A 20556-nucleotide genomic window follows, 5' to 3' on the forward strand; every position below is an offset into this window, starting at 1 on the left:
AAAAGCAAGGAGAAAATACGGGCTGAACCAATGCCACAGCCACCATAGCACAAAGTGCCAAACCCAGAAATTGTGGCAAGATGAATGCCTAAGGTCAAAATATCACAGCAGTTTAAGTCCAAACTTGGTTCCTCTGTGACAATTCCTTAAAGCAAACCACACTAAAATATAAATGGAAAGCCTACACTAATAAAAGCAAGTTCATTCAGGCACTCCATCCTCAAGTGATTCTTTTGTGCCTAGGCTGACATTACATATCAAGTTTACAACAGCAAAAGGGAGTGAGTTAAAAGACACACCAGCAAACGATACTTAATCTCTTTATTGCTCTGTCTAGGTTTATGCACATACAGCTTTTGTTAGCATGCAACTACAATGACAAATAAAACCTGCATTATTTTAATAGGTAACTTCCATATAAATATTCCCTGATATATATCTTAATTAGGAAACAAATCCTGAAATTCTTATTCAAACATTTGCATCAATAAGATTTTTGTCTGTGTACACAGCAAAACTCACGCTCATAGCTCATGATGTGTTGACAGGACCTTAATTAGTCTACAAGTAAGATTCACAAATTGGGGGTTATGCTTTAATTATTCTTGTACTACTTTATTAAACTGTAGCACCGCTAGTTAATTACTAAACAGAAAAGCTAACCAGATCAATAGTCATTACCCCAACTTTCCAAAAACAATCACAAGTCAGACCTTAATCAACTAAAAAAATATGAAGTGTCAAAGGGTTTTAAAATTACCCATATGGAATGACACCTGTCTTCTGTTTTCAGATTAACTTTTCAAGCTTCTCTCTGTAACTGGAAGGACTAGAAATTTGTTCTAAAATTAAACAGATCCTCACATAATCTCTCAACTCCACAAACTGACTTTTGAGAACATCTTCAATTTTCATGGAAAGGTTAAACTATGAGAACTGATGATATTGTAGAAGTCACCAACTTACCATCTTCTGTCTCTAAATTACAATTTAAATAGAACATTTCTAAAAGTGATAGTGCTACTTAAGTCAAGCAGTTGCAATGTTATCTCCACCCCAGTATCTCTAGTAAGGAAACAAAAGTAATCAGAGACATTAAAATACAACAAATAGCACAGCTTTTCATTATCTACCAGCTTCCAGCACAGCAATTGTTATTACCAGTTTCACAGCCAAAATTCTGCTGCTACTATTCACAAATTACAATTTCACGTTATGAGCTTCGGTTTTTCAGTTTGCTGGATTTTGCGTTCCATCCACTACAGCCAAAGTGTACTCACCTTCAACTGGTTAATCTGTTACAATACCACTATATTTTTACTATATTTATTGGAAGGCTGGCAGATTTTGTCCCAAGCCTCTACTACTTCCAGATTCAGTGCTGCTTGAGAGGTAGGACATACTGTACTCTGTGTTCTTTGCTAAGGAATTCATCCTTCTATGGCACTCATAACTTCAGGACAGTATCTTTTTCTTAAGCCAGCTGGAACATTATGAACCATTTTTCTCTTCTCCAAGCATGAAAACAACATTTAGTTAGCATGTAAGTTAAAAAGCAAAACTATGAACAAAGCTATTGGTAAATAAACAGCCTAAGAGGCAGAAGAAGAGGGAGATCTTAAAACTGCACAACTGCAACACTCCAGAAAACTACTGCCTTTATCCTTCCGTGTGCCTGCTCTCTGGTAGTCTGAAGTAGGAGACCTCAGCTTGCTACAAATACTAAAACTGCATCAGAGCACCACAGGCTAACTCTTACTAATGAACCTAGTTTTAAGGTCACCCCAGAAATTAATCATGTGAAGATCATTAAGAGTAACAACAGAAATGCACATTCATTCTCCTACCTTCAGCAATTCAATTTACATGGACATATTCTTCATATTCTAGCTAATTGCAATTACTAAGTCATACCAAATAGATGTGTGTTGCCAGAGTATTTCTGAGTTTTCATTAACTATCAGATGGCAGTATGACCTTCTGTCACCTGCTAATTCCTCATTCAACTCTACATGGTTCAAAAGATTATTAGAAGATTAGACTGATCAGCTACTATACTACAAGCAAGCGAGGATTTTCTGTCATGGAAAATTCACAGGTTATTTTTGCTTTTCTTTTCTCATTGGTCAAGCTAGAGGAAAGAGGAGGATCTTCTACAGCAACAGCAACTGGCAGCATTTCAAAACCACCAAGTCTCAGCAAAGTCCACAGATATATAAATCCTACCCATTTGCCAGTTCATAGCCTTAAGGAGCTACGTTTGCTGAAGTGTTGAGGATAAACGGAGCACATTGGTAAATCTGAGTAACTACAGCTAAATAGAGTATTGTTTGTAGCTTCTAAACTAGAAGACTATCGAGGGCACACATGAAGTTCATTTGCTGACACTGTAGCTCTTGGTAATTAGGCCAGAAGAAAACATCTATAGTTGTTGTTACCAACTGTCATTTTTAATCATATTTTGAAGAGGAAGAAGGCAATTTCTGAGCACATTTTTTGTAACTAAGTTATTCAGAACTTCAGCCTTAGGATTCATATGATTAGAAGACAGCTTTCATTTAAGAATATAAAGTTGTTTCTGGTGCTTAGGTGAACACTTTACCATCTTTCTTAAAAACATCAGATATCAAAATTTTAAAAAAACTTCATAAAAATCTTAGGTTTAGATAAATCTTTTTTTTTTTTTTTTTAAAACAGTTTGAGCTGGCAACAGGAGCAGACATCCCTAAACACTTAAATCATACATTGCAACTCCGCAAAAAAAAAGTTTTTAAAAAATGAGTCCAAATATAAAATATAGCCAGGCACTTCTACTAAAATAATAAATCCCTAACATTTTATTCACTTTCTGCAAAACTATCCATAAAGATGTGCATGATTTTATTAACTAGAAATTTCGTTTCCTTAAGTATCATAAAAACAATCATCTTACAAAATAGTGCTAGGCTAGTAACAACCATTATAAACCTAAAAATCATGGTTTTTAAAGAAGTATTTGTTGCTTTAAAATTAATGACCTAAAGTCCCATAAAGTGAGAAAGATACACTTACACAGTTATCTACAGTCTAGTAACTATAGTGCACAATACTCACTACACAGAAAATCCTGTAAACTGGTCACACAGATTACCTTTGTAAGGAGTCTTTTTGCTTAGTTAAACATGAACTCTGAGTATTCTTAAATTTAATATGTATTTACATTTGCTTTGTGTTAGCCATTTTAAAATGATTCACAGTAATGTAACTATTGTTTGCTTTCATAGTCTGCAGTAAATGCTAGTCTTCCAAAATTGCCAGACAACATGCCAAAGTCTTTCCAAACCATGACACCTTCAAAGTAAAATATTAGTATTTCTTACACCATTTGTAAGTCATAACACTTATTAGGATTTTGAGAGCAGGTTTCCACATGTTCAGCAAATGAAATACATAGCTAAGAACTGCCTCTCTGATGATCAACTATCAGATAAATCAGCTTGTTGATAAATCATCTCTTTTACATGGGCAAAACATCTCTCTGGAGGAGATCTCACAAGATATATATTTTATTTCACATAATATTTATCTAAATAAGCAAGTATTTTGGACTTTAAGTTAGCTACAGGTCTGCACCAAGGGGTTCATCGTCCTATCACTGACCTTCACAAAAACTGAATAACCCTGTCATGTTCTTTACTGTCACTTTACACAGTTGACAATTCATGAAAAAATTCATATTTCCAACTCTCTAGAATTTATCCTCTTGAGCATTAAACAGTAACCTGTATTTAAAATCCCTGTTTTAAAATTTCTAAACATGGCACAGAAATATTTATTGTGCAGTTACTACCAATTAGCAAGCCAACGCTATGCATACCTTCCATACTCTCATTCAAATGTGGGACAAGCTTTCCCACTATTACTGGTCTGTCTCCCTCTGGTTGAGGAGTCCAGCAATACCACTGAAGTGACATCTTAATGAAAAGCTTCTTAGGTAGCACAGAGACTACAGTAGCACTCAATTACTCATCTAACATATGCTTATTTGGGTGAGAAGATATGTATTAATCCTATTGAGTTTAAATGCCCTGATCTTAATTTACTTAGTAAAAAGCAGAACCATAGCTTAAAAAATAACCTACATGGCAGAAGAATTTGTTCTATAGATTAACCATCCCAGAAAATACTTCAGGAGGGAAAGCATGCAGAAATTTTGGAATGCAACAGAAATATGGGCTTATATTACTATAGATCATTTCACAATTTCCCCAAGGCAGTCAAGTCAATCAGACAGAACTTTACTAAAAAGCCCAGCATGGCTGACCCAGAAGCTGTCTCAATCACCCTGACACATACAACATTATCAAACTGCAAGAGGCAATTGAAATTTTGCCAGGCTTTATTTTATTAGAATGACTAAAAAAAAAGAAGTAAAAAAAAAGTTGAAGTAATTTCTGTATACACAATAGAAAATCCCACTTTGCAATGGTGTACCCACATGTATATTTTAATTAATACTGATAGTTATATTTTACTTTATTCAAAATGCTACAGAGTTGTCAACATTGTTACAGACGATACAGATTTTCCATGTATGTTTAGCAATAGGTATCTGGAGACACATAGTAATAGCAGACTAATGAAATCCCTTTGGAAAGATCAAAGATATATAAATATCAATGATTTAGATTAACAAGATATCAACTTTTAGAAGAATTTGTCCAATATGCCTTGAACGAGTGAAGTAGTTATCTGTGAATACAACTCTATGCATATAACAACTCTCTTTTAAATCAATGGAATTATTGATAAGATTTAATTTTATTTCTGTGCTATAATATTTTGCTAATTTGGGATGTGAAAAGTGTTCTTCCCCATACAATTAGGTGGCTGATATAGGCAATAACAAGGAAAGCAAAATATATCTTTATATTCAGTTATGAATTGTTTTCTCACTAAATAAATCACGTTACCTAAGCGGGGAAAAAAAGATTTAGAATCAGAGTCAAGTCCTGATGCCAGATATATCACTGGCGAAATCCACATTAGTTTTAATTAACTATATCTTGATTCTATATATCAAGCTTGGAAGGACTGGAAACATCACAGAAGTAAAATACTCAGCTCAACAGAAAAGGAGAATTTTATGCTACTTTATATTGAACTACCTTTAGGATATGAAAGAACAGGATCTAGTTTCCCTTTGTCATAAAGGGATAAACTAGTGCAAGTAGAAATGGTGGGACATATGAAAACAGAATGGGAGAAAGGGAGACTTGGAACTAGAAGAGGAGCTTGATAAATCAGTAAGACAAAAACATTCCAAACTGAAAAAATTTTGGAAAAGAAAAGCCTATCATGGAACATCTGGTCTGAAAAGAAACAGCTAGTTTCTGAAGCTCACAGACAAATCCTTCAAATTAGCATTCAAGTAAATACAATCTTGCTGATAACACACAGCCTAATATTTCAGCTGTTCTACATGTCAATGTTTTTAATCAGTCCATTCTACCAAGGATTATTAACCAGATGAAAGGATGAATACACTAAGTGAATTAAAGTGGGTAATACTAGATCCAGCATTAATTTTTTTTTGCTAGTGCCTATTATTATTAAGGTAACATCTGCAAGAGAGCCCTGAAAGTGGGTTGATAATCCTTTTCCCACCAAAAGCATGCATGCAGAAGCACACAATCTGCTTTATGCATAATTTATTTCTGAAGCTTAATAATACCAGTCTTACTGATGAGCTATTGTGATGTACTACCTTTATTCTCCTTGGACACCTGTATGTGATAGCAGTAACAAAGTACATACCTCCACACAAAAAACTAGAAATTCATCAAGTAATTTACATTTAGAAGTACCAAAACAAATCATTATGTATATAATAAGGTCATGACTGACATTTAGTATTTCCTCCATGTGACCAGCTGAATCAAAGCTGAAATCATCTAATTAGTAATTTGATCACAAACGTAATATACTGGAGAACAGAGAAGTCACCATTACTGTTTCACGTTGCAGCCCTTTTTTAAGGGTGTAGCAACAGTGATGCTTAAAAACTCCTTAATAAAGTAGGATTACATGACTAACACAGAACTGGTTCTATCAGTAACCTGGAACTCCTGATCCATATTGATCTGACTAATGCTGGTTGTTGTTTTTGTTGTTAATATCCCTTTGCATATCACAACATGACCCCTAGTTAACTGTTTCCTCAGTGAATGTCAAGGCTGAAATGAGCTAGTGAGACAGCATCTCACACAGATCTTAAAACATAGATTTTAGACTGAAAAGCATTGCTTAGCTAGGTATCTTTTCCAAGTACGACATTTACAATTTATTGTTTCCCTACTGCATGGCACAGCGCAGTGGAGTCTTCTCCAGTAACAATTCTGTTTACTAAGATCAGATCCTTTTACTCACTGATACTCCAGTTCTACAGGATGTGAAGTATTTCACACATCATGGCAAATGCTATAAAAATATTTTATTAACTACTGCAATAAGAAGGGTGGCAACTAAACATTACACACAGACTTTATGTGAAGTGTTAAACATAAAGGCACAGCCTTTTTAGTTTTAGGTATTTCCATATTACATGCTGTTAAGGTGATGTCTAGTCCATTGACACAATCCTCACATAGCAGTGAAAGCTCCAAGTACTGGGAAAACACTCACCAAGGAACATACGCTCCTCCAAAAGGTAATGAATACTGTTCCAGCATACATAGGTTTAATTTATTCGACTTCTAAAAAAAAGAGGGTAAAAGGACAAAACCTATGAATCCCTTTCTTCCCTCCTCCATTGCATTGGTTTCTATAGTAAGCCATGCAATGAGGAAGGTTGACATTTAGTACAACCTTTATCAATATTCCCATGCATAATCGTTATTCTAATAATCAGTACAGATCACAGAACCAGATGGAAAATTATTTATCCTCACATTTCAGAAAACAACATAAAACAACAATTTTCCATTATGAAAATTGTAGCTAGAACAGTTATTCAGATTTTCGTTGAAGAAATTTTTTATTAAAAGAATCTGTGTAATTACAACAACCAGAATTTTCAAATGTAGTTTAAATGATGTTTTAATTTAAAACACTGAACAATTTTCTCTTAACATGTCTATTACAGAGTTTTGTACTTTATTAAGGGATATTTAAGCATCGCTGTTGCTCTAAGTTTATTTTAAAAAAGTATTTTCCAAATCAAATTAAACTGTGGAAAAACTCCTACCACGAAATCATTATGACAGATTCTTTAGTTCTGCATTTTTTAAATTTTTAAAATCAGCATTTAAGATTCTGCAAATTTTGCCTTACAGAACTTGATTCCAGCATCTTAACTCTCATTTAAAAATTATCAACTGAAAAAGTCTTGATGTTATAACACTGATCCTGGTAGTAAATACATTTCTGCGAGTTTCCTCCACAGCTGCTAGCCTCAAGAATAATACTTTTCTAGAAATACTGAAAAGTGAAAATAAAGTTGTAAATAAGCAAAAAATAGTCACTGCTGCTATATAAATAATAATGCCAGGTTCCAAAAGAATGTATAATCTAACATGCTGTCTCTCCAAATTTCTCACATGTTTAATTTCACATCAATAGTCTTAGGTATGTAAGCAGGCTTATTCATACAAAAAGTGTGGACAAATGCTTGCAGGACTATGACCTGTCTAGATTACATATAGAAATAAAAGACATGAGAAAAGCAGATTTTAACGTTATACATTTTCTTTCCTCACTTTTTCCTCTTTTACCTGTTAACTTTTGCTTAGTAGCCTTTAGGTTTCGGGCTTTCCGGTTGCCTTTACCACTATTTAGTGTTTCAATTTTTTTTTTTTTTAAATCAAACAATATTCACGATGAGATAGTTTTAATCTGTGCCCCTTCACTCCAGCCAAGTTGACTAAGCAACATAGGCATAGATAAAAACAGAGCATGCCAGAATATACAATTTTATGGTGTACAGGAACAACGTAATGCGTTCAAAGGGCAGGCAACTACTCTGACAACCACTTTCATGACTATATATGGAAATTAGTCTTCACATAACCATACAGACTATCAGGTGTTATTACAGCAACCATGCAAATGATAAGCACACCTTGATATGACACGAAACTACTTAACACAGTTCAGAGGACCTCCATGCACTATCTCAGCCACATTTCCTCTGACCATCATATCAGCCTGTATAATGTTCATATCTCACAGTTCATGAAGGCATCAAGGAATACACGTGCATTTAAATATCTTAGTACACTCACTTGTGTCTGCCTACAAGAGACAGATGAGATTTAACCGCAGTCATGCTAACCACACAGGGGAACATCTCACATACATCCACAGAGTGGGCGAGTCCCAAGAACAGTAATTCTACCTCAGAATTAAACAACAGAGGGAATAAAAGTACAGACAACACACTCTTATGCTCTAGGACCTGCTGGCCAAAGCAAAGTCACTCAGTGTCTTAAAATAAGTACATTGACATGCAGAGGTGTGTGGCAGAGAAGCAACAAAAGCCAAAGAAGATAGAGGCCTGGGTGTGGAAGATCATGCAAGTATATAGCGAGAGGATTGCCCAAGTGGGAAAAAGAAGGAAAAAAAAAGGAAAAAAGGTAACATCAGTTTTGGCAGAAATCTTGGTAGTGCCACATACATTGGATTTGTTACTTAGCTCTACCTAGCTGTATGAATTTCCCCTTGAGTTCTTCAAGTTCTGCACACCTAAGACTCATTTCACCAACATAAATGCTGGACTGGAAGAGAAAATACAGAATGGTCTCAAGGCACACTATTTTCATTAGTAATTAGTCACGCCCTCCAGCTGGATGGTAATACACCTGCTCCTCCTCCTGAGGGTCAAGAGGCATAAAAGTATAAAATAATGGGATAAGGAAGAAACAAGGAGATAAATTGAGTTTATTGAGCTGCTTATCATGTGTTTAAGAAAAGCAAGTAACGAAGTCAGGTGTTTCAGTTGGTGTTTGGAGGGGTTGGGGAGTGCTAGGCTTTGTGGGTGGCTATAAAAATGGTTTTATGGGGAGCATCTAGAAGACTTCTCGCATCCTCCCAGCGCAACGAAGTTGTTATTATAGGCAGCCTTACACAGGGTCTTATAAAACCACGGTAGCAGGAATAACTTGATGATATGGTCAGAGGGCAGGAGATGGGGCTTTGCAACAGGGAAGGAAGAAAAGTCTCCTAACTTCACTCGCAGTGAACAATGGGGAAAAGAAGATCTCTCTTTAGTGAATTCCTATAAGTACTTATTACAGAAAAAAAGAAAAAAGCCTGAATTGCATGCTTGGTAAATGCTTAAAAGAAACCACACCACAAGTTTATATAGCATTCTACCTATAACAAATGAAAGCACTTCTGCAATACCTGTATTAATAGATCCCACTGTTGACACAGGAGACTTCCAGGCAAAAGCACTTACTTTTTTTTTTTTTCATTAAGCACTTTGTGTGCCCAATGTATGCTTTACCAACAACAATAATGAAAGAATCACCCAATAATTCAATTAATCTATTATATTTCTCAGGATTAAAAGCTAAAGAATAATAAAGCCTGTTCAAACTCTCCTAAAACCCCAACACATATCTTGCTATCCTTCTTAAATTTCAGGGATGACAAGAATTTTAACTCTACATCAAACAAGCAAGTAGTGCAACTGACACCTTTCTTGTTGTGACATCTCAGGTTTGGAAATTCACACTCAGAATGTTGTTTTCACAATAACTAATTTTTTTTTAATTGAAATTGTGTAGAAACTTGTGCTCAAATTAACACTGATAACAAAACCCAGACATACTTGGTCTTCCTGGACCACTAAAGTTTACTTCACAAAACATGTAAAACTACCTGGTTTCTGCTTTCTCTCTAGGAATGACTCTTGAAAGACATTTTATAAAGTCAGCTCACAGAAAACATCACAACACGTTGAAAAACAAAGATAAAACCCAGTTATGTTTTGTAAAGTTTCTTTAAGTATTCCAGGTCCTTCCCAGGTTAGCAACCTTTGAAAAGTCAGCAGATTTTTTAATAAAATGGCATAAGTATATTTTGCAGGACAAAAATAACCACCTATAAATGAAAAATTAGTAATAGGTTCCCCAAAAGCATCCGTCTGAAATGAATCTGTAATTAAAATACGCACATGCACCCACTTCATGGGCTGTTTTACATGCAGGAGACAGAGCCCTAAGGCAGTGGAAACAGGCAATAGAATTAGAGGCTTCTGAGCGGATTTTATTTCAGCCCAGAAACAACACTGAGACAAAGTTCATAAACAAGTACAGAAGGAGCTACAGCCCCTAATCTGCAAAGCCAAGCCCAGACTCCAGTTTCCCCTCACGTACTCTCCCTGCTGCTCCCATCCGTACATAACCCCCCTTATTTTATCCTCTTACACTCTCAAGCCTTGCAGCCTTCGGGACGGCCCGCGCGCGCGAGACAGAAGCTGCCGCTCACCGGCGCGTCCCCGCACGGCTCCCAGCGCGCACCTTCCGCGCCGGCGGAGGGCGGCGGAACTCCCCACACACTACATGACGTTTAAATAGCCTTCTTTCGGGTTTTTCCTCAAAACCTTTCGTACTTCATGCACTTAAACGCGCTCGCTCCCTCAGAAAACATAACGAAAAAGCAACATACGCTAAAAGTAAAAAACAAAAAAAAAAAAGCCAACCCAAAACACAGCAATATTTTAAGAATTGTTTAAGTACGCTCCTCACCCCTAACTATCGGGAGAAACGCTGAGCCGGTGGGTGCCGAGCCCCCACACCTGCCAGCACACGTCCTCCCGCCCGCTAAGCGAGCGGAGCTCGCTCCTTCTACCCCGCTCCCCCGGCCGCGGGAAGGGGTAACGCCGAGAACGGGGGAACACCGAAAACCGGCCGCCGCCCACCTGCCCACCGCGGCTGCCGCCTCCTGCAGTGCCGCTGCGCCCGCCGGGGCCCGCCGCCACCTGCCACGGCGGGGCGGGGCGAGCGGACGGGCAGCGCCGGCGGCCAATGGCGGGACGGCTGGCGGCAGGGGCGGGCCGAGGCGGGGGTCGCCTGGGGCCGTTCTCGGCGCCCCCAGGAACTGGTCGCACACCTGGCAGAGCTGTGGGTCGCTGCGCCTGGGCTGCGCCCTGCCCGCGGGTATCAGGGCGCCCTGAGGAGAGTACCGCTACTGGCAGCCTAGGGGGCTAGCACCGAAGTTTCCTCCTCGTCTTTTCCTTCTTAGTCAATCCCATCCCTCACTTTAAGCCATCCTCAAAACTGCGTCACTTTCATTCCCTGCTGTGCGCCGCGAGTCCCTGGAGCCGCGGTCCGTGCTCCGCCGAGGCCGGGCTCCGGCTGGCGCTCCCGGCAGCCGCTCAGTGCCTTTGCCGGGAAACGGCCGCGGCTCGGCGGGGTGCGCGGTTGTGACCTGTCTGTGCACTGCGCCGCGGCGGAGAGCCCTGCGGGGGCAGCGAAGTCCCCGTGGGAGGCCGTTAGAAACCGAGCACAGAGCCGCCGTGACCGCTCTCTTGTCTGGTGACGAAGCGGTTAAACTTCAGCAGCGCCGCGGGGTAGCGCAGCCGCCGTTCGACATCGGAGCAGTGTTGGCTCCTGCCGGACGCCGTCGCGCAGTTCCCGCCTGGGCGGCGCGCGCGGCCTGTTTCAAAGCGGGAGCCATGGCCGAGCAGGGCCTGGAGATGGCCTCCATGATCCCGGCGCTGCGGGAGCTGGCCAGGTAGGACGGACCCAGCCTGCGCCTCGTGGAGCCTGTGTGGGCGGGGTGCGGGTTGGCGCTGCGGCAAGCGCGCCCGGTTTCGGCATCATGTGTGGTGTGGGGAGGTGGTAAAGTAGGTGCCTTCCCCCGCGCTGTGAGAGGTCTCCTGGGCCTGGGCGTGCGCCTTCCCCTCGTCCTGGTCGCCTTCCCCTCGTCCTGGTCGCCTTCCCCTCGTCCTGGTCGCCTTCCCCTCGTCCTGGTCGCCTTCCCCTCCCGACACCTGCCTGGGTTGCTCCCCACCTCACGGGTGGTGCTGGTAGAACTTGATGGGAGAGGTGTGTTGGTCTGCATAGCACCCAGCGTCCTGGGGGCTTCTGTTGTGTTTGTAGTGTGGTTTTGCTGAGAATTAAACGACCTTGAAAATTTTTTGCTCTAAAGTTTTAACGGTAGGATCAAGACTGTAGCTGTATTTTGTGATAGGCAGCTAGCTGACATGGAAGTACAATTGTATGTTGAAGATTTGACCTGACAAGAACTAGGTTCTATCTTAGTCACCTCAGCAGTTGCTATTGATACCTCTTACCCAGGGTATTGGTAGCTAATCAGTTGAATCATTTTGGTTAATTCCAGAAGTGAAACGGGTTTGGTTTAGCTTTTTTTCTTCACTAAAGCTGGTTTGTTACTTGGTGATAACATAAAGATAAATCCCTTAGTCTACCAGATACGGATTTAATATATATCAAACATAATTGCATAACAAAATTAAATTATCTTCAGTACTTCATAAAACTTTGTACTTCTGAAGAATAAGGAGGCAGAGGAACAGGCAATATGCTGGTCACTAAAATGAGAAATCAATTTGTATTTCTTTTTGAAGACTTATAGAAGAAAAAAGTCAACGTTTAACATTTTGTTGTTGAGATAGGCTTCAATTAAGTATTTTGTATTTTAAAATGGATAATGTCAAAATAATATACTTTTAATTTTAGTGCTAGTCCAGAAGATTACAATACAGTTGTGCAGAAACCAAGGCAAATACTCTGCCAGTTTATTGACAGAATTCTTACAGATGTAGATGTTGGTAAGTATTGCATCCTTATAATTTTAAAATTATTGTCTGCTTCATGCTTTAAGTACTTCCTTCCAAAAAAAAAGTTACAACTCTTACTTCAACACAGATTTAGTAGTTGAATGCAATACCATTTATGACTTGTTTTTTAATAAGTTTCATGGTGAAGTATTTGCTGTTATGATGTGAAGAAACAAGAAAAAAAAAAAAGGGTGGGGGGAAATGCAGTGCAGGGTTGTATGAATTTGAATGCTCACAACACTGAAAATCAGGAGTATCATGTAATGTGATTGTTCATCAAGTAATATAGCTTGCAAGTCTTAATACTCATGGGGTCTTTCATAATTGAAATACTTTGATGTAAACAACTTTATTCTTAATTTTAGAATTCTAACAAAACCTAGTACTCCTTAAGTCATGTTAAGGTTCCAATTATTACAGTACTTTAAGAACATTTTGGTAAGTATGAAATACATATAGTACAAAATTATAATTTGTAGTTATCTGTACATTTGCATCAAGGAGAATCACAGTGATGGTAACTTACTGTTTCCAAGGTATAATTTCATGTAGCAGTCTTAGTAAGACAGATACTTTGCCTAGTGAATTGATCAACTTAAGTATCATACCCATGTTACTCTATAGATGATGTGTTTGTTAATTCTCTTATAGCCCGGAGAGGAAAGGCTATAGAAATAAAAACAAAAAGCCAATCTGCTTTAGATACTGCTTTTGAGTACATAAATGTTGCATTTTATCATTACCATGTAACTTTGCTGGTTAATTGCTATCTGAATCTGAGATGGTTTTCCTCTTGTGCTAACTGTGTGGAATTTGGATAAATTTGATATGATTCAGGTACCTGTTTCAATGGAGCTATACAGCAGCATTAGGTATGTTTAATATTTTGCTAAACTTTCTGATTTAGGAAGCTGAACTGACCATTTAAAAATTTTTATTTCTTGGAGATTTAAAACAATTCTTAGAGGTTTTTTTCTTCCAAGATCATAAACCTAGGGAAAATTGTGTAATTAAAAATTAAAACGTTAACTATTTGCTATTCTTCACTCATCAAACAGTTGGATATAATACTAAATAAATGTTAATGCATGTAGTGTTAATGAATAATTTTAAGCTGACTAATTTACGTGGTTTTTTATACAATTTGGTGTCACATAGAGGGTTTACAATACGCACAAAATCATTTTCATGGATTAATAAAGCACACTCCCATTGATAATTATACAGGTTTAATACCATATAATAGTATTTTATATAAAAAATTTCTTCTTTCTCTTTAGGTGTGAACAAAATTTGTGAAGTTGATTTACTGCAATGCTAACTCAGAAATGTGTCTTCTCTTTTTTTATTTTTTTAAAGTTGCTTTGGAACTGATTAAGAAATCAGATTCACAGCCAAGTTCTGTAATGTTGCTTGATTTTATTCAACACATCATGAAATCTTCCCCACTTATGTTTGTAAATGTGGATGGAAATCAGGAGGAAACTGAATGTAGTTGCATTGGTGAGTTTGTTGAAAATGTTTATGTTGAAGCTTGGTATTTTCAGGATTTAAATTTTCTGACAATGGAATCTTACAAAAGAACAAAAAAGGGAAAAAGGCAGGTTTGTAAGATCAGCATTACATATTTATAAGTAAGGGAATATTATGATAGACTTTTAATATTTTGAATTGACTTGCACTTTTGATAATGGAAATTTATCAGGACAGAGTTTGACCTTATTCATTACCATTGTTTAGTGATATTACCCGGTTCATGTTGATGAGATATATCCTGTACACGTATTCATTGCCTGAGAGTTTTTTCAACAGAGGAAAATGTCTGGAACTACCCAGTGTAAAATGTCTCTCTTTGCCCACCCCACCCTCCCACATGCACACCCACCCATTTTCCTCTTTTTCGATAAGATCTGCTGAAGCAATGTCTCTGTGAAGGCTCTCTGTTTACTGAGCCTACATGCATTTATCTCAAGGAGTTTTCTTTTGTTTTACTGATGAGCAACCTGCTCTCAAGGGGTTGCTCATAATAGGAGGTTTTGGGTTTTATCTTAATAATTTTCTGTTCACTCTTTCTTTTTTATTGTCCTAGAATTTAGTAACTGGATCATAACAAGGCTTCTCCGAATTGCTGCAACTCCGAACTGCAACACGTTGTACAAGAACATTTGTGACGTCGTTTGCTCATTACTTTTTCTGTTTAAAATGAAGAGTTGCTCCATTTTTGAAGTACTAACAAAAGACTTGCTACAGCTTTTCCAAGACTTAATCTTCCTACATGAAAGAGATGCACAGAAGCATCTCTGGGGAGGTGGACTGGTCTGGCCAGTGACTGTAAAGAGATTTTCAAGCAATACAAGTGACAATGTGGGGTATTTAAGATTGGCACCATTACAGCTGATGGGTATGCCCAATGTAGAATGTTTGGAAGTTATATTAATGTCTGTTCTGACAGATATTGTTGCAGATGTGTTTTTTGTAAGACAAGATATTATTCTCTGGGGGATAGGCTGCTCTCTGTTGGAGTATGGCAGTCCAAAAGTTAAAGCTTTAGCAGTGAAATTTTTGGTAAAATTAATTCATTTAGGAGGACCTCCAGAACAGCTGGCCAGTGTTTTCTTCACGGTCTTTTTTGGAATTCTACAGTCAGCACTTGAAATGGATACTGAAGAATCAGAACTCTTTGGAGAACCACTGTTACTGTTGGTGAGGACATTGTTGCCTTTTGAAGCAGATTCTTACAAAAATATTGAACCTATCTACTTGAATATGCTGCTAGAGAAGCTCTGTGCACTGTTTAAAGGTGATGTGTTTAGGTGTCTTCAGTCTGAAAATCTGAAAGCTGCTTTTTGCCATATACTGCAATATTTTCTGGAGTTTGTTCCAACTGGCTACGAGTCTGCCTTACAAGTAAGAAAAGTCCGTATCAGTACCATATGCAGAATTTTTGTGAATGTGCTTGGAACTCAGGAAGAACAAGAGGTAGGTTAATTTTAAAAACTCTTGTTTGTGTGAATAGATCACGTACAAAAGCCTACATCTGTGCAAAGAAGAAAATCAAAGAAATGCTGGCTTTAGTTGCATGATACTCATTGTCTCTCAACTGTTTCATATACTTGTACAGGTCAGAGTTCTTTAGTTGCATGTAGCTGGACCCTATGTTTTATACATGTATTAAACTATTGAGAAGCTATGCAGGCAGACAGGTCTGTCTGTAATCATAGTATAAAATGGGGGTAAAGCACAGAGTATGCTCATATAAGGGCAGCTTTACAAGTAATTTCCCTTCATCTGAGCTGCTCTTACTTTCTAATTTTACGCTTTTAGTCATATTTGTTGGGGACAGGCAGACAAAAAGGTTTGAATTAAAATAGGGTCATAGAATAGTTTTGGTTGGAAGGGACCTTTAAAGGTCATCTGGTCCACCCCTCCTGCAATGAGCAGGGACATCTTCAAGTAGATCAGGTTGCTCAGAGCCCTGTCCAACCTGGCCTTGAATGTTTCCAGGGATGGGGCATCTACCACCTTTCTGTGCAACCTGTTCCAGTGTTTCACCACCCTCATTGTAAAAACTTTCTTCCTTAAGTCCAGTCTAAATCTATCCTCTTTCAGTTTAAAACCATAATGAGGTGTTGATATGCTGAGTGTTCTCTCTACCCCGTACACCCACAGGCTTATCGTATCTATTGTCTCTTAAACTTAGTGTGTCTGGATGAGCAAGGTATTATGGTAAGAACTGGGAAACAGCTATACGAGCTGCGTTCTCTCTGGTTGGAACACAGGAAACTCCATTACTTATGAGAGTTTTAATCTTGTAATTAATGTTTTTGAACAGAAAGATTTTTTAAGAATCTGTTACCATAATATTTTGGAATTTTATATTTTAAGTCAGAAACAATAATATGTCTTTGAGAAGTAAGGCATAGCATACATCATGGTACCTCTGTTTGTCCATCCCAGTATCTGTTGAGTCCACTTTACACAGCATTAAAAACACAAACAGAAGAAATCTTTCAGGAGCTTCATCAGAACCAGGTAGATACTTCTGATACTGATGGGTGGAGCAGCAGCAGTGATGAAGTTCCAGAAAAAAGACGACGACTAAGCCTACCAACAAAACATCCAAAGTCATCTGAACCAGTAATGTATGACACTCACTCAATAGCTACTTGTATAGTAATTTGGCTAGTAAATAATAACAAATGATAACTTCTTTGAGGCAGTTTCTTCCTAACAGCCGCATTAAGATCTTCTGGGAAAAGATCTAAACAATATTTTGAAGGATCAGAATCTAAAAATTATTTTTAAGTCAAACTTTAGTTAAAGAAACTGCATTTTTAATATGTTCAATGCAAACGATTTTCATTTTTACAGACTAAAAACAGAAAAGCTGAGCGAATACATACAGAATGACACAATCATGTGTGTGGCTAAGCTCTTGCACTAGATGTGTAAAGCAGGTCTAGTTAAAGTCAGGTTGTTCTCAGATGAACAAAGCCAGTTCTCTCAGCCTCTGCTTGTGCTGTGCTTCAGCTCCCTGACTGTCTTGGACTTGTTCCAGGATGTTGATCTCTTTCTTGTATTTGGGCACTCAGAACTGGCTCCAGCATGCTGTACTCCAGGTGTGGGATCACGATCAGCCTTCACTCTTGATAATACAGCCAAGTATGTAGTTGACCTTCTTTGCAACAAGGTCACACTGCTCTTAAATTCAGCTTTTCCACAAGTCCACGAGGTCATTTTCTCCAAAGCTGCTTGCTAAACAGTCAGCCCTCAGCCTGTTCTATTGCATGGGGGTTTTTTTGTGCCAGTTGCAGGACTTTTCATATGTCTCTGTTGACTTTCATGATGTTCTTGTCAGCATAGTTTTCCAGCCAGTTGAGGTCCTCCAAATAAGCAGCTCTCCTTTTATCCACAGAGCTACCTGTCTCGTTGTAGAAAGGCATCAAGTTAGTCTGGCATGATTTGCCCTTGGTTCTGGCTGTTGCCAGTCACCTTTTTGTCCCTTATATGGCTAGAAATGAGTTCAAGGAAGACTTTTTCCATAGCCTTCCCAGGGGCTGGGGTTAGGCTGGCTGGCCTACAGTTCTTTGAATCCTCTTTTTTTCCTTTCTTGAAGATGGGTGTAACGTTTGCCTTGTTATAATTATCAGGAACCACCCTGGTCACCATGGCCTTACAAGGATTATAGTGTTATACCTTTACAGCCTTTCAGATAAGTCTGATTTTCCATCATACTTAACTTCAGAGTTAGTAGCTTGTTCTCCCAAAGGCCACATTTAAGATAAAGATTCATTTGGTATTTTCCTAATCCTGTATCCAACATGGATTAGCTTTGGTTTTGCTATGATGATTTATTTTTTCTGAAAAAAAGTATGTGTTAGAAAATAATTAATATGATCAAATTACAGACTTAATCCTGTAAACATGACATTGAAGAGCACTCTGTGGAATGCAATCGCAAAGAAAGCTGCATCCTTAATACTTATCCTTGAGAAAGAAATTCTGACAGCGGATATTCTTCAGACTGTAGAAGGGATTGCTGTAATTTTGCGACTAGCTGCTTTGTGCATAGTTCATTGTTCTCCCCCAACAAAATCTACCAGGTAAGGTACCGAGGTGAAACTGTGAGACCAGTAGTTTCTTGTAACTGTTATTCTGATTTGTGTAGATTACTTGAATGCTTGTCGATGTATTAGGTCAAGTATTGGATAAGTCTTGTGTGTTTTGAAGAAGTACATTTTCATAAACTTTGCTTACAAGCAATGCAATATTAAATGTTTATAGTCTGTTGCATTGATCATATAATTTCTGTTTTAACAGCATGGATCAGAAAGTAAATCATCCATGTAACTCTGAGATATTTAAGAATACTCCAAGCTCCTCAGATTCATTGGTGAAGATACAGTTCACATGGATTTCCTCTGATTTTACCACAACTGTAGTGAAAGTCTGCAGAAACCTGTTAGAGGCTGCGACGCAGATTGTTAACCTAGAACAAGTGATTGACAGAATAGTGAAAATCTTTGATGCTTTGCTGTATGCACAAGGTGAGAAATCCTTTAAACTAGCACGTCTTTGATTTGTAAATTAGGAATGCATCTGACTGAATTGTTCTGTTTGGTAGGGGTACTGAAATTATAGATCTTGTGTCAGAACTCAAATTTCTGTACAAAAAAGGTTAAATTAAAAAAAGCATTCTGATTAGAGAGCTTCCTTTCGATTCCTTTTTGAACATGATTTACTAGTCTTCGTACTATTGATTTTTATCTTAACAAGAGACTACATGGGGGTAGTGAATATGCATAAGGAAGAAACTAACTTTTAGCAGTTTTAATTTTCACACACACAGAGGCAGCACGCCTAACGATATCTGTTTAACTGATTCTGACCAGCTTCAGCAAATGTGGCATGCGGGAAGCATACCAAAATACTAAGTACTTGCATGGGTTTTTTTCAAAGTAGCTAGTAAGATGGAGGACAGACTCTACTAAGACTGAAGTATTACAAGTTCAGCTTACTAGCCATCCCAAAGTCCACCTGAGAGGCTTTGTACAAATCCAGAGAAGTTGTATGAATTCTGCTACTGGTATATCACACGCTGTCAACTGTTTAATGAAATTTTTAGATTATTTTGATGTAGCACTAGGTAATTTATTATGATATGTCTGAAACGTAGGATATCCAGCATGTGGGAATAGTGGTACTAATATTTGTTAATAGAAAAAATAACATTTTGTAACAAATTAAGAACATAAAATGTGCATCTGTTTTATGAAATATACAGAGCTGTGAAAGTATGAGGTTTTTGGTTGGTTTGTTTCATTTTGGTTTTTCCCCCTAGTGAAAATTCCCCTGAGTGATCAAATTCTTGATAATTTATGTGGGTTGCTGTCTCTGCCCTGGATTTACAGCCATCCTGATGATTCTTCTTTTAAGCCATCTGCTTTTGAGTTTGATCCTCTAGTTCTGAGTCAAAAAACTGCACAGAGCTTCTGTAAGTATGTTAAAGTATATAAACCCAAATATCTGTGGAATGATTCTTGTAAAGTAAAATTATTGTCGTTGCCCTCTTACCGTGATTGATGATATCAAAAGTGTAAATCAAGTAATTATCTGCTTTATTTTGTTTTTTCTCTTTAGCACCCCGAAGTCAGTCACACTGTGTGTTCCTTCTGTCTCTGTTCCCAAGCAACATTCATCTGGATTGGAGAAAATCCATTTATCATTGGGCACTACAAAGTCCCCACGAAGTAATTCGGGCTACTTGTGTTAAAGGATTCTCCCTCCTGCTTCATCCACCAAGTGTGCAGTCCTACAGTATGATTCCCAAAGCTCTTTTGTATGTATTAATGCTGCTTTTCTGTCTCCATGCGAGAAAAACGGCGAATAAGAAATTTAGTATAAGCACAAAAATAGAGATTTATTTCTATTTCATCCAAAATTTGCTAGATCTCAATTTCAGAAATTGTAAGATATCAACAGGATCGGTGTGAGTGACAATGTCTGTATGACAGAATAGTGTTCACTTACCATGTCAGTGTACAAATTACTTCTCTAGTTGAAGATACCATTTCTAATTAACAAATTTAAACTGTGGAGGGGAAAGGAGACATCCTAAATGGTATTTGTCCATATGTCTTTAAATCTTTCCAGTTGCTCTGCCTTTTGTATATACATCTTGATGTCTTCTGTCCTATTGTGTTTAGTTGTCAGTTACTTCATAACATGCCAGCCCAGCATGTTATCACCATGCCCAGCGCTACTTCAAA

At 38.1% G+C, this 20556-nt stretch overlaps 2 protein-coding genes across 7 annotated transcripts in view; one reads left to right on the top strand and one right to left on the bottom strand.

Moving 5' to 3' along the window:
- PLS1 (plastin 1) overlaps positions 1-10932 on the bottom strand; it is a 48736-nt gene extending 37804 nt beyond the window's left edge. For 2 of the 4 annotated variants that reach the window (XM_074877579.1, XM_074877575.1), the window contains exon 1: positions 1915-1998. The gene's annotated coding sequence lies outside the window, so the exon portion shown is untranslated. Of the gene's footprint in view, positions 1-1847; positions 1999-10903 lie in introns of those variants that run through there. The other 2 variants (XM_074877576.1, XM_074877577.1) reach the window with 2 other exon arrangements.
- Positions 10933-11406: 474 nt separating this feature from the next.
- ATR (ATR checkpoint kinase) overlaps positions 11407-20556 on the top strand; it is a 42147-nt gene continuing 32997 nt past the window's right edge. For all 3 annotated transcript variants that reach the window (XR_012629997.1, XM_074877580.1, XM_074877581.1), the window contains exons 1-9: positions 11407-11718; positions 12687-12778; positions 14147-14290; positions 14877-15766; positions 16745-16929; positions 18196-18390; positions 18608-18834; positions 19629-19781; positions 19928-20126. Coding sequence is in view for 2 of the 3 variants with exons in the window: in XM_074877580.1 (XP_074733681.1) it covers positions 11660-11718; positions 12687-12778; positions 14147-14290; positions 14877-15766; positions 16745-16929; positions 18196-18390; positions 18608-18834; positions 19629-19781; positions 19928-20126 (2144 nt within the window). In the remaining variant the exon portion in view is untranslated. The remainder of the gene's footprint in view (positions 11719-12686; positions 12779-14146; positions 14291-14876; positions 15767-16744; positions 16930-18195; positions 18391-18607; positions 18835-19628; positions 19782-19927; positions 20127-20556) is intronic.

Source organism: Strix uralensis, chromosome 9 (assembly GCF_047716275.1).
Source record: "Strix uralensis isolate ZFMK-TIS-50842 chromosome 9, bStrUra1, whole genome shotgun sequence".
Taxonomy (NCBI): Eukaryota; Metazoa; Chordata; class Aves; order Strigiformes; family Strigidae; genus Strix; species Strix uralensis.